The following is an 18,469-nucleotide window of genomic DNA, read 5'->3' on the forward strand; positions in this document are numbered from 1 at the left end:
GTACAAATGCCCACAAAATTCAAGATGTGATTGCAAAAAAAGTACTTGTATGAGATATAGATTTTTATATTATAACCATTAAGCAATATTACAAAAGCAAAAGAGCTGTTTTGGTCTTGCCTTGGTCTCAACCCCTCAAAGTTTTGATCTTGCCTTGGTCTCAACCCCTCAAAGTCTTTGTCTTGTCTTGGTCTCTCAACCCCTCAAAGTCTTGGTCTTGGTCTCAACCCTCAAAGTCTTGGTCTTATCTTGGTCTCAACCCTCAAAGTCTTGGTCTCAACCCCTCAAAGTTTTGGTCTTGTCTTGGTCTCAACCCCTCAAATTCTTGGTCTAGTCTTGGTCTCAACACACACTGGTCTTGGTCTTGTCTTGCCTCAGCCCCTCAAAGTCTTGGTCTTGTCTTGGTCTCAAAACATGCTGGTCTTGGTCTTGTCTTGGTATCAGACCCTCAAAGTCTTGGTCTAGTCTTGGTCTCAACACACATTGGTCTTGATCTGGTCTTAGTCTCGGTTTAGGTGGTCTTGACTACAATACTATCTGGTGGTAAAGAAATATGGCACAGACAAGTCACCAAATAGCTTGACCAGTGTCAGTCATGAAACTTGCATTGTATAATATAATTACATTATTTCTTATTTTATTAAATCAGTGAGCTAATATTGTTTAAATTGTATAAAACTATACCATTCAAAAGGGGGTCAGTAGGATTTTTTAATGTTTTAGAAAGAAGTCTCTTATACTTACCAAGGCTGCATTTATTTATTGATTTATTTTATATACAAAATACAGCGAAAATAAATATTAATACAATTTAAAATAACTGTTTCATACTGTAAATATTTTAAAATGTAATTTATTCATGTAATGGAAAAGCTGAATTTTCATCAGTCATTACGCCAGTTTTCAGAGTCTCATGATCCTTCGGATATCATTCTGATTTGTTGCTCAAGTAACATTTATTTTTATTATCAATGTTGAAAACATTTGTGCTGCATAATATTTTTGTGGAAACCTTGACAGATTTTTTTGAGGATGCTTTGATGAATATAAAGGTATAGATTAAAATTATGAATTAAAATATCAGAAATGTATTTACTGTCACTTTTGATCAATATAATGCGTCCTTACTGAAACAAACAAACAAAACAAAACAAAAAAACATTAATCTTACTGACACCAAATTTGTGATCTTTTGATTTTAAGGTAGCTTATTGTAAACTGAGGTCCAATTTTAACAAGAGTTCAAATGTAATTATTTTGACATTTCATTTAATATGGTATGATTATAATCTGCCACTCAATACATTTTTAGTTTTGGGTTAGTCCTATGTATTTCAGTTTCGTAATGGTCTTCCCAGAATTTGGTTTGACATTAATTTGATGCAGTTAAGTAAGTATACTAACATGCTTCTTAGAGAGGTCTGAGGGAAAAAAACGGAATTTAAACTAATAGACAGAGTATTACTATCTGAGACATAAACCATAAAAATTATGACTTATCACCATAGCCTACATCACAGCTCCAGCTCCTCTCGCGCCTCCTGTCAATGAATGTATGAATGTGTCCGGGCGCGCGCACTTCCGCTGCCCCCGCCCGCGAGACTGGACCATCTGATCTTCATCCTACGTAAGACCGTCGCTCCGCCTCGCTCTCCTATCAGACCGTTTCCCCAACCGCATCCATTTTTGTGCATTCAAGAAATCTCTTGGAGTTAGCAGCATCAACCAGGAGGGAATCGTGGGGAAGGTTGCGAGCGAGGACGCCGATAACCGCAATAAGGGATCGCGCGCCCCGCCATTGGACGATGCGCGAGAGCTCTCCATTCGCAGCAGTAGCCATGGGTTAGACTGCATTCACCATGATTGCGAAATAAAAGGCAAGCACTCGTTTTCTCTCCAAACACATTCGACAGGCATGCTTGGGATGCCCTCGGCTCCCGGAAACCGGCATGTAACTCGAGAAGCCCCCAGGGTTTTACACCTTATTCTCAGAAGATGCTTGTTTTTATGAGCCAGCGTGACAAGCTACATTGTGAACCGTAGCCTACTACACGCGTTCCCCATGCTGTCACGGGGTTATACTGTTTATCGTTAATAATTTTCTAAATGTACATCTACAATGTACATACACCGGCTGTGTGTGATGAATCTGATGGTATCATAGATGAGATAATGTGTTGTCATAAAACATACCGCCTTCAGGATCAGGACATAATGGCATTTAGACTACTATACACTCTAAAAAATATATAATAAAATAAAAAACATATATATATATATATTTTTTTTTTTAAGAACTGTTCTCTGAAAGGTTCTTTGGGGGTACCAAAAATGGTTATTCTTTGGCATCAGTGTTATTTTTATGAGCGAGATCCATACAGTTATGTATCCCATAAGTCTAGAACAAGAGCACGTGTAGGCTGCATGGATTCTCTGCAGATGTATTTAATGTTCATCCATTGCTCTTTCAGCAGCAGCTACACCTGAAAATGTCAGCTCGGGGGGCCCCGGCCGCATCCCCTGCGGCTCCTGCTCCACCGGACATGCCGGATCTGAGCCACCTCACCGAGGAGGAGAGGAAGATCATCCTCTCAGTCATGGACCGACAGAAGAAAGAGGAGGAGAAAGAGCAGTCCATGCTGAAGTAAGCCAGCTGATTGTGTTCAGCACCCTTAATAGAGAGGGTTTGAGGGCTCTGCACTCTTAAAAGTAATTCTTCTTTATTGGCAAATGGTTCAATGGAGAACCTTTTAACATCCGTTACACAAAAGGTTCTTTATAGTGGAAGAAGGTTCTTTGTATTATTAAACTGTTCTTCACGTTAAAAAATTGTTATTTTCAGAACTCTTGACTAAAAGCTTCTTTAGGGAACCAAAAACGGTTCTACTATGGCATTACTGAGGGAACCTGTATTTAAAAGAGTGTCTGGCTCACAGTGCTGCAGTCACAGACTTGTGGATGATGGCTGCATTTGTCTCTTTAAAACCCTCCCTGTTATTTTCAGCATGACTGTCTCCTGAAATGTAATACGTCTGCTTACGTAGACTGTCAATATTAGGCTATTGTTGAGAGGGGCCCGGACAAAATGCCCGGGTTAACCATCAGAGAGGCCATTGTCACGCGCCTCGGAGGTTTTCGTGGCTCGCGCCGTGTGTGCATGTAGTATTTTGTCTCAGTTATGGTCATTCTGTGAGGCTCTGGTGGGTTGGGTTAGCTGTGGGCGCCATCTTCGCTAAAAATCCCATCAGCTGCCGTTTACCAGAGATTACTACACTTTTTAATGCGTGCTGTCGAATAGGTCAGACGTTAAACATTAACGCGAAACCTAGCGCAAGTATATTTGCCGCGATTGCGGTTGCCGTGGAAGCTCCGCGCGGTGTTTTCAGCACCACGACGCTGTCCACTCGCGCTCGCAGTGCGGATGTGTTTTCTCCTGAGTCGATGCATGTATGGAGCGGTGTGTGCTGGCAGAGTGTCTTTCTCTCTCTGCTTGTGTTTGCTTGACATGCTGGATTAATCGCAGGGGTGCACCTGTTTGCTGGTAGTTGGTAGGGAGTTGACATGATGTCAAGCAGTGACAGTGGCGTCCTGCAGTGTAACATGCAAAAATTCCTCTACTTCTGCATTGGTGTCATCCTTGTTTAATTGTTATAGTGTACTGTACACATATTTGAAAACATTGAGTGATTCAGTGGGAGTATTAGAATCTGATATTTTGGAGTGCGGAATCTTAATTAATGCAGAATAGTGTCGAATCTTAAAATATTTTTATTTGTTAATTTCCAGGCTTAAGTGAATTTATATATATAATATATACATATATATATATATATATATATATATATATATATATATATATATATATATATATATATATATATATGTATGTATATATATATGTATGTATAAAATCTATGTTATATACAGTATATAAATACATTTGAGTGAAAACTACAAGAGAAAAATTGGCATGAATTGGTACATTTCTTGGTATTTAATTTGTCCCCCCTCTTTTGTTTTAATTCATGCACTTGAGCTGCATGAGCTCCACAAGTTTGTATGAAACCTGATGATCATGTTTACCAGCATGATTTGAGAATGATCCAAAAGAGCGCCTTGTACTTCAATGGAATCAAGAGCATCCGAACGTCTGTACAAAGATTTGACATGATCATCAATTGCTCATACCCTGGATTACGCTATGTTACAGTCATCTGCTATTTCTGTATAAGCACTGCTACACACTGGACTTTGCTTTACTAGAGACAAAGTAAACTGATGGTTTTATCTACAATTCAGCTATAAGTATATTGCTCAAGGCCCCAAGGCACTGGGAAGAATTTAATCTATTTATTTCAACTATCCCATAATTAAGCATCTGTTTATCTAACAGTTTATCTGTTTATCTTTATTTCTCTTGCTGTCTGGTTCTAATTCTTCCCATTAAGATTTTCTCTTAGAGGCAGCTGGCTCTCTTTTTAGAAAGAGAGAGAGTAGACATTATTTACTGGAGTGGCCCACTTGGCTCTAAGTTCCAAGGCTGGAGTGAACCCAGTGAACTTCTAATTCTGTGCCAGTGTACCCGCTCAGGTCTGTTTGTAGACCACCTGACCACCATCGGTGCCAAACAGCGTGAGCTCCAGCTGCAGTACGCCTCTGCCATGTGCCTGCTTGTCAATGGAAAACTGAGACTATTCTGTTATGAACTAACCAATTGAAGCTGGTGTAACTCACCTGTATTATCACCTGATTTAATATATATATTAATATATATATATATATAAATTAAAACATATTAAAAAATAGTTAATTGTCTCAAGCTCTTATTTCAAGATGTGCTTGATTGCACTCTCAACTCTCACACTTACAGAGTGAATTGTTGGGATAGTGGCATGTTTTGATGCCTCTAGTGTTTATAACACTTTTGTGGTGGCAGGTCAGATAAGCCAGTTTCTGATAAGCCATAGGCTATCATTGATCATTAAATGGTAAATGCATAATGCATAATCGTTAAATGCATTATGTCAGCATGTCTGGATTATGGCTGAAATGGTTCCTTTTTAAAAAAAAAAAAGATACAAAAAATAGCTACAAAAAAGCTATCTTTTTTTATGATATTTTGATAAATAGTGACAGTAACGACATTTATAATGTTAAAAGATTTCGTAAAAAATCAAATTTTCTATTTCAAATAAATGTTGTTCATTTGAAGTTTCTATTTATCAAAGAATCCTAAAAAAAAAAAAAAAAAAATCACACGGTTTCCACAAAAGTGTTAAGCAGCACAACTGTTTTCAACATTGATAATAAAAAATGTTTCAGCATATCAGACTTATTTCTGAAGGATCATGTGACACTTCAGACTGGAGTAATAATGCTGAAAATTCAGCAGTAATAAATTACATTTTAAAATAGATTAAAATAGAAACAGATATTCGTCAACTCCAAATGATCCGTTAACACTGTTGTTGTGTTGAAGGTATAATAGGACATTGATAGCTTAAAAAAATCAATGCTTTCACTGCCTGACTCAACCACAGGGAAGTAACAAAGCATGAGGAGTGAAAACAGTAGAGCAAGAAGCATTTTGGACACATTTCGCCCTCTTGGAATTAAAAGGTTCTATCTGCATTCTGAGCAGTTTTGAGATATTGAGCTTCAAAGTTTTTTGCATTCCATTTGACTTTGTTGAGAACCTTTTTGTTTTCTAAATAAAAAGTCCCAAAATGTACACAACTTAAAAAAAAAAAAAAACATCCCATCACATTTACATAATGTAAGTTCTCACAGAATAAGAATATGTGAATAACTCAGATAGAACCTTATAATTCCAAGGTGACGATTTCAACCATCCAGTTATTCTACATAACTAATTGCTATGTACTGTATTTAGTGTGTGATTGCTCTTTTATTAATGATGCTTAAACAAACAAACAAACAAAAAAATACTACGAATACTGCATGTGCTCGATGGTGTTTTTAGCCCCCAATGGCTCCTTCCAGGCAGCTAACCCTAACCTCAACCTTAAACCTACCCATCCCCTCGCTGCCTGGAAGGCGCCGTAGGGGGCTAAAAACACCAAACACCACTGCAGCTCGCTTATAATTTGAGTTAGGATTTTAAAAGATGTAATCATCTCTCTAATCAAACCTAGGAATCGTTCATGTTGTAAAACATTATATGAATATTTGTTCTATTCTAGTTAGAAAGAATTTAAAGTTCTTCACTTTAAATGAGCTCCATCTCTTTCTATGGCTGTATTGGCACCTGACATGAACTTGTTTAACTGACACAGTTTTGAAGCCTGTGCCACTGGAGATCTCACGGTCACACGGTCAGATGTCAGTCTCTCTGATCTGGGTTGGATACTGTGGCTTAATCTGATCACTGTCTTATTAATTAGTAGTCTGTGTAGTTCACCAATGTCTTTCTCACACATGTGTAATTAAGTATCATGGATTTAAAATCCAAGAAAAAAACCCAATTAAGAATAGCTTTCTAGTTTTGCCAGGGGCATATGAGTCCAGTGAGCAGTTATTTGTGTCTTTTTGTTTGTATGGTACTCCAAAAATACAATTTAAATGTATGGTAGTTGTATAGCATTTGAATTCAAATGGACCATAAATTGAGAAATCAAATTTTTATTGATCTTTTGACATATAAGAGGTCATTGTATTATAAAACATTTCCTGTAAGTTTCAGAACTTAAAACTTTGTTTGTCCAAAAACAGCTTTTATTGAAACCAAGCTCAGAAAACGACTTGTTTCGGATTTTGTCACATTATCACATCGGAGTGCGACGAAAGGCCGCCTCTACAGAACGCCATCAACGTTCCACCTTAAGCCTCACGTTTGCCTCTCTGCCATGTAGTAGTAAATACGAGACAGGCGCAAACACAGGATCGATTACTCCAGCAACACAATGTTAGAGATGCTTCTGAGGATTGCAAGACGTGAAGGATCACAAATTGTGAAAAAAAAAATTGTTTTTGCATTGCCATCCTTGTGTAACATCCTAACATTAATAACGCGTGAACTTTGTTTTTAACGAAGTTCCAGTCAGATCGTGCCAGTAAGAAGTTTGTTCACTTTATTTTACTGTATATTCTTTTTTTATGGGATTTTACGGTATAAATTATATGTATAATACATTTATTCATTTTTTGAGCATAGGCCTAATGAAATTTCCTATTTAAACTGTCATAAATCTTGAATGCTTTGGTGCAAACTTAAGTTTGACCTTTTTAAAGACGACACTTGGTAGATTATTGCTGAAGTGAAAGAAGTAAAATATATATATATATATATATATATATATATTTTATATTATATTTTATAATATAAAATATATACATATAAAATGTTGCATTTATTGTTATAAAAAATGCACAGAAATATACAATTTTAAATTTTTATATGAAATATTTTCCAAAATACGTCTTACTCTAAAACTCTGAGAAAATCAAACAAGTGGTCTTCCAAATTTGAGGTTGATATCTAAAAAAAATGAGCTTTCAATAAGAATTTGTTTGTGCGCAGTAACAAAAGTTTCAAATTGATAAAATTCGTCTCCCGTTTATTTCCAATGCGGTCAAACAATTGACCGCGAACAATACAAGTGTGACTATTTTTTTTTGTGTGTTCACACAGAAAGTGCCAAAACCTTTACCAAGTTGCGTACCATTCAGATGAAGTTAACTGTTACCCAATCATAGCAGTGGGCATTTACTTCCAAGTCTTGAATGCAGAACGCCTATCAAAATGGAGTGTTCGAAAGAGGGTCAAAAACTTGATAGAAAATAGCTTATTACTTCTAAATTTTAGGATGTTGATGACCAATTGTCGTCAATGGTGGTCCTACCTGGCACAGTGAGAGAGGTTCAAAGACACCCATTGTCACGGTCTTGCGACCAAAGATAGCATGCGATAATTTTCTGACAGTGTCAGAAGTTTAGCATGATCATCTCACTGTGTGTTTGCTGCTACATCCTACGTCTACTGACTAGCCAATAAAAATGCAACATGAAATGGCTTATTGATCAATGCAACATGGCGCTAAAACTTAGCCCTATCCCTAGCCATGATCGTGTCCATATTCTCCTCTTTTGCTTTCTCCTCTATTTTTCAGCACACATAAAAACCACAATTGCCAAAGTGCAATTCATCTTGCTCTATTTGTTTACCACTAGCGCATGCTGATGTTTTATTCTTCTTTATTACACGGCTCTGTGGAATACTTGATTCTGATTGGTTATCTCTTAAATGTCCGTCTAGTTTGAACTTGCCGCCCTAGCAACTGCTCTCTTCGTGGAAGCTTTGTATTTAAAGACTTAATAAAATATTTCAACTCAGATCAATATTTCGTGTCTAATTATTTACTTGTGACAAGTAGGCGTGTAATAAGCGGGCTTCGCGTCAGGGTCCTCATCAGCCTTAAGGGGGTTTATTCTGAGAGAACAACTGGCTGGATGTACATTATCCCTTACATGTGCGTCGTAGCCTACGAGTAAATAGGTGTCATCATCGTACAGTCTACATACATGTCGTGCCCAAGTTTATTCGATCCATGTCGTACAGTGTGATTTGTAATGATCGTATAGGATTGCCGAAATTGCACAGTCTGTAGCAGGCATAAAACATACATAGAAACACCCATGCTTGTTGAACTGAGACTATTTAGACAAAAAACATCTATCAGTCTGTTCATGTCTGTCTGTACACATTCAGAGTAATCTGTTGCCATTGCTTGTATAAATTCGGGAAAAGTTAAAAATAGTTGAACTCAAAGTTCAATCTGTTTGATGCTCCGTCTAGCTGTTTTTGAACGTAGTGTTGCACATCCCCAATATCAGTGGCTGATTTTGAAATGTACTTTGGCAGGGCATGCTAAAAGAGCACACAGGCGGTCATCTGAGGTGACACTGTGCTTTTTAGCAGATACGTTCATATCTTGTGCACTCACTCCTGAGTATTAAGTGCTAAGAGTGATGATCTATGGAAAAATGAGGCTTCTTATGAAGATTAGAGAGTTTTTGCAAAGTCAGTCAAGTACTGGTTAAGTATTAATCAAGTAAGTGCAGACCCACTGCAACATGTTATAGTCTGTATCTTCGTCTCTGTGTGTCTGTTTTGATAGTAGTACTTAAGTCTCACACACACTCTCTCCTTTAAGAGGTGTCTGGTGGGTTTGTCCTCCTCAGCTAGAGAATGGAACAGTGAAGTGGTCTGCTAAACCTCTGATGGTGGAAAAAATCTCATACCTTGTTGAATACAGATGTTCGTGCATTTAAGTTTAGAAATGTTCATATTGACAGGCGTTTCAAACAGGATTTAAAGGTGAGGTGCTTCATTTATAAATGTTAAAATTCTTTCTTGTGTTCCAGTTTATGTGCAGAGTCATCTCTAAGCTATTTATAGTTTGACTTAAATGCAAACAAGTGGCTCTTTCAAAACTTTGTTTGCTTGTTTGACCATTCTGGCATGCCAGATTTTGGCTGTACCTGTCGAGAGAATTTGGAAGTATAGTTGCGTAATTGTTTTGAATGTACTTGTAGTGTTTACTTCAAATCTTAAAAGAATATATATATATATAAACTGCTCTTGCAGATAATAGTATATTAATTAAATAAATAAAAAGCCACTTAATTGTACTTAATGAGAGTACACTTTCATGACTTAAGTACACATTGTAGTAGGGTGGTCCTTATTTTTAAAGTATCCAATTGTCATGCTCTTAACCCTTCAAATTGTTCCTTTATATAAGAAAATACAGCATGCCAATTTTAATGGCAGTAACATAATACGGTAATTACTGGTAGCTCAATAGCTTTAAACTTTCTGAGATTTTGATGATTTTCGTAAAAACAGATAATTTGATTTGGTATTGTACCTGGCTAGTAAAATTCCCCAAAAATCTCCATAAAAGCATCTAATGCACCATATATTCCTAAATATGTATTTTAGATACATACTGTATCTCAGTTTACTTACTGTAGAAACTAAATCCAAATTAATCCATCCATGACCCGGTTTAGCAGATTTACCTTTCCTGGTGGAATCAATACATATTTCTATTGATGATCACCTTGGTTATTGTTTGGGTTTAGAGCATATTTTTAAAAAAAAAATTACATTACGTTCCTTGAAATTGACCCGGAACTTTGGCCGAATCAAGCAGATTATCAGGAGGCACAGGCAACCATGCAATGAAAGTAGTCAATCAATGATCACGCCAAGAGAGGAGTGGCTCTTATTCAAGAATACAGTGGCTATCTCACACACTCTGAAGAACAATTGCAGTTTCTCCTTCATGTGGTGGAAGATCACCGACTGATCTATCCAGACTGCAAAAAGTCAACACTGGCTGCTGAGCATCAGAAATGAGGGATTGTTGAAAACTTTGTGCTTTTTTGAGATTGTTGTCATTGTTGTCATGTCAGTGTTGCTCTGATTTCAATAAAATGTAGTTCATTTGCAGCAACTTTTAATATTACTTGCATATCACAATAACGCCGCACAGCTTAACATAGGCAATCTTCCACATGATTGAGCTACCTCTAAATATCATTTTTTTGTCAACATTTTTGCATATTTCTAATTTTGAAGTTAAAAGGAACAGTTTAAAAGGTTAAGACACTAACATTTTGCAAAAAAAAAAAAAAAAAAAAAAATTGGACTTGATAAGGACCTTGATAAGGATAAGGACTACTTTGTAGTAATGTCAAAATAAAAATGTTTACTTACTGGTAAGTACATATTAAATAATTTTGTTTTATTAATCTTTTGTCATGTTTTAAAGAAGTACACTTATTTCGATGTCTTGACTAACATACTAAAACAGCTTTATATAAGAGATTATAATTTTAACTGAAGTGTGTTATTCGATATTACATTTAAAGTTAATATGTAATATTTAAATGTACTAAATTGCAACCTTTTCAAGTTTCAATAGAAGTTACATTACAGGATATTTTAGTTTACCATAAATGCTTGTCAGTACATTCATCAGTACACTTTAACCATATTTCAAAAACAATAAAAGTAATTATTTAATTATATATGAAGTACTTCATATTATATATAATGTACTATCTACTTAAGTGGATCAAAAACACTCTAAAGTTTAACATTTAACAAATAACTATGATACATTTTAATTTAATTTCAATTAACATGCATTTAATTGAATATATATATTAGTATATATTAGTTATGTATTTGATCAGATTACTCATTTCTTGTTCACTAATCATCTAGCATTATAGCGCATACAATTTTGCAAGTGTTGACTAGAGTTCGCAGTACTACTGTTCGCAGAGATTTTCAATGCATACAACTTCTTCGTCAATGCTGGGATTGAGCTTGTTATGTCTGGTCTAGTCTGGTAATTTTAATGTTGCTGGTTTAGTGTCAGGTAGGGCCACTAATGAAATGAATTACTGGGAACCGCCTGTCAATTATGTGCCCTTGGGTAAGGCACTTTTCCCCAGGATGCACCAGGGGGAGAGTCCCTGCAATTAGCGCACCGAAAAACATATCTGCTAAATGACAAATAAAGTTGTCTCTCATAAAGCACATTGTATCTATTATGTGCTTTCAGCTTTAAATTTAGAACTAAATTAAGACTTCTTTTAACATCTGAGTTGGAATTTGATTGGACTTGTCTGTATGTCTTCGTAATTGTGTCATAATGTCACATAACGCACAAAGGCAGATTTAAGAGAGAAAGTCCTTTGGGTATTCCTTATGACAGCACACTGAGTGAGTGTGGCGTTTAAGAATTGGGGAATGCTCAGAATTTTCATTTTTGGGTAAACTCTCTCTTTTATGAAAATATGTGACATTAATCTATGTGAGTAAAATACATTTATAAATAATAAAGGCTGTGTCTTTATACTGTTATATTCAGTTGTTCTGTGATTTGCAGTTTCATCTACTGTTAAGTACTGTTGCTTTAAAATGTTATTAGAGAAAGCCACATTCCATGTTCCATTCACTCTGCATTCAAACTTTTGTGTCTGACTTGTTCTGGCCAAGTGGATGGTTTAGCCTGTATGAGTGAGTTTAGCTGTGTTACAGAACCTAGCTTATTCATGCTAACACCAATCTCTATAGAACACTGCAATGTTCTATACCCGCCATTTTTTAAGTATAATATAAAAAATGTACAAAAGGTTTTTGTAAGTATATTGCGCAGTTGTGCTTGGTCTGTATAACTAATTGTTTCAATGTTATTTTGTGGGTTTTAGTCAAAATGGCCAGTCCTCTGCAACAAAAGAGGATATTATCAAAATGACTAAATCTGGTCAACTGACTTTGAATATTGCTTGTTTTCTGAATTTAAGCGATCACAATGTCCACAGAATTACTGAATAGCACCGTGAGACCATGCAGAATGTAAGGCACTGGGCAGGTCGAAAAAGACTAGCGAAAGTTTTCACAAGAGATTGAAAATCACCTCACTGGTTGTACGCTTCAAAATAACTTCCAAAGTCTTGGATGAGACGTGCAATTGTGAGGAACCTCCAGCTTCATCTTAAGCCCTATTCGGACAGGATTAGTTTTACAAGGGTTGATGGAGTAATGTAAGACGTCTGTAATATTATTGGCCAATTCGTACGGGATAAGAAATCTACCAGAAGTAAAACTACCAAGTGGAAGTGGGAGGGGTAACTCAATTTACACACCGCTGTCACCTCCCTGTTGTCATGTGCGTATGACATTGCTTCCTGATATGTATAATATAACAGTCAGGTCTGGTCGAACAATTTATTAATGAAAATTAATTCAATTCAGATTGGATTCTATTGGTAAAAGGCACTTACCTAGAGCTAAAATAAGTTTTGTGCCTCTAACAAGTGCTTTCGACCTTTATTTGATCTGAATGGTATTCGGAAAACACTTGAGGTTTGCCACAGACTTGACATCCCACCCCCTAGAAAGCAACTAAATGCTTCTTAAAGCGCCTCCATACTTGAAAAACTGCGGAAAACTACTTTTATAGAGGAAATTTAATTACAGTATTTAATGATTACTGAGATGGCACATTCGGATGGGACTAAAATCACTGAGAAGCTCTGGAAATAATTACTTTACCCCACCTTTCCATGTAAAAGTAATCCTGTCCGAATAGAGCTTTACACTGCAAGGCTAGTATGGAGGATCTGTTTGGAGGTCGAATGTGTAATTTCGAACACAATAACGATCCTAAACACCATGTACAAAGCTACAGTGGTGCAAGTGCACTTGATCTCTGCATCAGAGCTGTACTGTATTAGGACTTAGTGTCAGGTATTTAGAATGGCCAATGCTGATTGGCTAATAACAGGTTGTAATCTCTTTACTTGTTCTGAAAGGCACAGTATTTAGCTGGCCAAACGTACACTGGGATTTCCACAGGACCATAAAATATTTCCATATTAAAGTTTGTGAATTTTCTTTTCCCCCATGATGCCATAAACTCATCTCTGTCATATATGACCTTTTAAGAGACCTCAGTCTCAAGTAATCAGTCTTATGTCAAACCTGTTGTGTAACAGGATTAACACTATGCTTGTTTGTGCTGGCTTTAAAAAGTTGCTGTACAAGTATGCTACTTTTTTTACACAGACTATAGTATATACAACAACAGTACAGTAACTGTACTGTAATATTACTGGACTTTAAATTTAAAGTAAAAACATATTTCATTAACTGATATAATGTTATTATACCAACCTACTGAAGTACTAAGATGCATTTTGTACCTTTGTAATACACTGACAACCATCATAAAATATGTGGTAAAGAGCCACCGTGGTAAGTAGCTTTTCTACAAGCTGATAAATACATATATGGTGCACAAAATTTGTTCATCAGACAGGAAATGGAAGGCCCAGTCGAACACATTGCATTGTGGGATATGGTGTTCTATGCAGTGCGTCCTGGTTGTATGCTGCACATTTGAGCATAATATTGTGTTGAGTATGCATACTGTATGCTGCAGAAATAGTGAGAAAATATGGTAGTACTCAAGTAGTTTTACACTAAAGGTCTTCAGATTAAAGATTAATTTAATGTTACTTACAATACCAAAAGTCACATATAAGGAAAAAACTGTTATATTTCTCTCATTACATATTATTTATTCACTTTTTGTTTAAGTATTTCATGTTTATATGATTTTTATATTCATGCTGGTTTATGTATGTCTGTTTCTGTAATACACAACTCATATTTATTTTTATAACCGTCTACCTATTTATTGGGGCTGCCATTCTTCAATGATCTCATCATTTTCTTATATGATCTCAAATCTGATTTCAAATGTTGAATTTGATTAATTGTGTATCACAATATAACAAAAATATTTTCACTGTAAAATAAAGTTTTTTTCAATAAGACTTTGTCTTGATTTTAATGACAAAAATACAAAGTCATCAGGAGTGGGTTTAGTATTATTTTAACTACAGTCCATTGTGAAATCTCTAGCACACAGGAACACCAGCCATCCATATCCAGCCTACAGTTCAAACTCCATCAACTCTGATGATGATTAAATACTATAGAGCTTGTTTCTGCCACAGAATAAAAATAAAAAAGTGAATTGCGGCTTTTTGTCTTGCAATGCAGACTTTACAATAAGCACAATTACCGGATATAAAGATATAAACTCTCAATTTGGACTTTTTTCTTACAATTTCAAGTTTATATCTTGCAATTCTGAGTTAATTTACCTTGGAATTCCAACGCTATCTCACGAACAATTCGTACAAATTCGTACGAGTGATTAAAAGGTGGCTAATTCGTACAAATTTGTGCGTACGATTTGTCTAAACCCATGTGATGGGTAGGTTTAGGGGCGGGGTCATTATGAAATAAATGTTTTTCTCTCAATACACGTTGGCCACAATTATTGGCTCCCCGAGAATTTTTTATGAGTAAAATATTTCTGAAGAACATTTCCATTAATATTTAAACAATTTTAGCACACCAGAGTGACTAGGAACGTGAAATTGTCTAGCTATGTCTTCTTGTTTCACAGGAGTATAAATATGAGGTCACACAAATGACAAATTCCCCTTAATCATCCATTACAAAGGTAAAACCAAAGAATATAGTTCTGATGTGCAGCAAAAGATTGTTGAAAATCACAAAATCAAGCGTAGCGTCAGTTCTGGCAGGTCACGTTAGTCAAGCTCGCATCAGCTGACTCTCAGCTGATCCTCGTCTACCAATAGGAATACTATGATATGACTATCACTGTATACATATATAAGCTCCTTCAGTATTATCAGTAGCTATCGCGTCTCTCAGGAGCTAATTACCCTCCTCCATCTCCAGCTCCTCCTCTCGCCCAGTCAGGATTTGGCATTATGATTCCCCCTGAATCAGACTAAAATTCTCTAATTATGTTGTACATTCAGATTAATTAATGATATCTGCAATACATTCATATTGGTTCTGTTCTGTTTACCCTAAGGTATGCTAGGGAGTTCTTGTCCAGAACAGAACCATACCGCCAATCCTAACTGTATGCTAATTGTCAATCGTATTTGATGATAGTGGTCCTGACAGAAATGAAAGTGGCTGTAAGAAAATAGCTAAACCATTGAAAATTCCCATTTCAAACATCAGGGCATTAATTAAGAAGATCCAATCAACAGGAAATGTTAAGAATCTGCATGGAAAAGGACATGTTTAATTGTCTTAATGCATGATGAGGAAGAAAGTTTGAGTAGCCAAAGATTCTCAAAGGATCACAGATGGAGAATTGCAGAAATGAGTTGAGTCTTAGGGTCAGAAAACCTATAAAAAAAAAAAACCCCGACATCACCACATGTTGTTTGGGAGGGTTCCAAGAAAAATCCTCTGCTGTCATCAAAAACAAACTCCAGCATTCAGTTGACAAATACTGCAACTTCAAACTGGACCGGTTTCTATGGTCAGATGAAACTAAAAAAAAAAAAAGCTTTTTTGCAGCAAACCCATCAAGTGGGTTTAGAGAACTTTGGGATAAAAAGTACCCCTTGCCCATGGTTAAATATACTGCTGGATCTTTAATGTTGTGGGCCTATTTTTCTGCCAGAGGTTCTGGACATATTGTTCAGATATCATGTATTCTATCAAATAAACCAACAGATAATTTCTTTCTTTCTTTCTTTCTTTCTTTCTTTCTTTCTTTCTTTCTTTCTTTCTTTCTTTCTTTCTTTCTTTCTTTCTTTCTTTCTTTTTTAAATTGGCAGCCTGCTAGAAATCTTATAATAGGCTGTGGTTGGATCTACCAGGACAATGATCCAAAACAAACAGCAACATTCTTTATGAAGGAATGATCTCTGATCTCTTTTCAAGTGTTCTTCAAACTCATTAGGCATTATAGGAGAAAACTCTGAGCTGTTATCTTGGCAAAAGAAGGTTGCAAAAAGTATTGAATGAAAGGTTGTGGCCAATGTGTATATGAGAAAAACATTTATTTCTTGATGATATTTTCCCCCCATTTTCCATTGTTTTACTTTTTATTACATTTTTTGATTCAAGGTCAAAAGGATTAACAATGCAGATTTATTTTCACAGACTTCTTCCATATTTACCAAGGGTATCAATAATTCTGACCATGACTATTTTTTATATTCTGTGACAGAAACAAGCTTCCATAAAATTCTGCCTTAGTAAAGTTATAATTCTTAAAGGTCCAATAGCATGAAATGTAATGATATTAATATTATTTAATATTATTAATAATTATATTTAACAATTTGGCACATTATTTTGGCAGCCCCAATATTTTTATTTTATTTTACTATTATTAGTTTTCTGACTTCATTATGCCATAATTTAATTTGTTTTTGATTTGTCCGTTTTTGATTTTGTCTTATATTTTGCCCTGTGTGTGTGATGAGCTGTTGAACATATCTTTTTAGGGAACCTCCTAAAGAAGACACAAAGCCTCAACCAGCTCAGTGAGTACAAGCAAATTCTTTCAGCATACTTTAAGCTTTCAGTCTTCCTTCTTCGCCCTTTGCTGTCTATGATACATCCCTCAGAGCTGACCTATGATCAGTTATTTGGCTTTATGATGTTCTGTAGTTGAAAACTCAGGACTAGTTCTTCTAGGGCCCTTTTCCCCATTTGATTTACTGAAACTGTTCATGCTTTCTCATCCTTCTAACCTTTGGGTTGTACGTTTAATTGCAAATCTGTGTTGCTGTAGTGACCCATATGTACATGTAGTTGGACAGTTTCTCCTCCACCTTCCTCCAGTATACAGAACTAGTTTCCCTCTTGTGATTCACCTGCTTTCATATTGTGGCTTCTTTCTCCACCCTTAGTTCTAATGCTTCCGCTTCTCTGATCACTGATCTATTGCATTACACTCTTGTTTTCCAGTAAAAAAAAAAAAAAAAAAAAAAAAAAAACATCCTTCAAACACTTGAGAAGTAAACCTGAAACATTTAAAAAAAAAATTATATCTTTAAGAAAGTTTTTTTTAATGTCTTACCCCATTAGCAAATTTTTTTTTTTATAGTGCATTAGAAAATTATTATTTTTTCTTTCTATTTTTTACTTTTTAATATTCACTACATGCACTACTGTAAAAAGAATTTGGGGTCAGTAAGATTTTTTAATGGTTTTGAAAAGGCTTTTATGTTCACCAAGGCTTCATTTATTTGATCAAAATACATTAAAAACAGTAATATTGTCATATATTCTTACAATTTAAAATAAGTATTTTCTATTTGAATATATTTTAAGATGTCATTTATTCTTGTGATGCAAAGCTGAATTTTCAGCATCATTACTCCAGTCTTCAGTGTCACATAATCCTTCAGAAATCATTCTAATATTCTGATTTGCTGCTCAAGAAACATTTCTTGTTTCTTATTTTAAAGAACCGCATTTATTTAAAATAGAATGTCTACATAAATGTGTGTGTGTATATGTAACGTCTTGGGTTACGACTAATGTCTCGGTTACGTATGTAACCCTCGTGTGTGTGTATATGTAACGTCTTGGGTTACGACTAATGTCTCGGTTACGTATGTAACCCTCGTTCCCAGAGGAGGGAACGGAGACGTTACGTCAGTGAATGACGAATGGGGGTTTCGCTTAGAAGCCTATCACCTTCAAGTTTTAGAAAACTAGCCAATGGCATGGAAAAAGAGGGGGGTGTGGGCCGAGGAAATATCGTCGGCGCTTTGTTCCACACCGTCATCCTCAGGTCACCCTGTCCACCAGCCAAAGTACCACCTCTCTCATGAGGGGGTAGATCGGGGTGTGGATGAGTGGATTCTTGCTCTAGTGAGGTCATTGTCTTGACCGCAGTGTCGCGATGGTCATGTTCCCGCAATGAGAACATGATTCATCCACAAAAGCTGCCTTAGCGTGATCTATGTCCAAACACGAAAGGCAGTGATTGTGCCCATCAAATTGAGAAACAGTCCGACCAGAAGTGCACGGACGAGACATCTTTATAAAGACGTGCCACGCGCA

At 35.9% G+C, this 18,469-nt stretch overlaps 1 protein-coding gene across 1 annotated transcript in view; it reads left to right on the forward strand.

Annotated features, from left to right (window-relative positions):
- Nucleotides 1-1,608: 1,608 nt before the first annotated feature.
- rims2b (regulating synaptic membrane exocytosis 2b) overlaps nt 1,609-18,469 on the forward strand; it is a 171,960-nt gene continuing 155,099 nt past the window's right edge. Inside the window, exons 1-3 of the mRNA XM_079878271.1 lie at nt 1,609-1,877; nt 2,475-2,644; nt 16,900-16,938. Coding sequence (XP_079734397.1) covers nt 2,490-2,644; nt 16,900-16,938 — 194 coding nt within the window. The 5' untranslated portion in view covers nt 1,609-1,877; nt 2,475-2,489. The remainder of the gene's footprint in view (nt 1,878-2,474; nt 2,645-16,899; nt 16,939-18,469) is intronic.

This window comes from Squalius cephalus (genome assembly GCF_949319135.1).
Source record: "Squalius cephalus genome assembly, chromosome: 8".
Lineage (NCBI taxonomy): Eukaryota > Metazoa > Chordata > Actinopteri > Cypriniformes > Leuciscidae > Squalius > Squalius cephalus.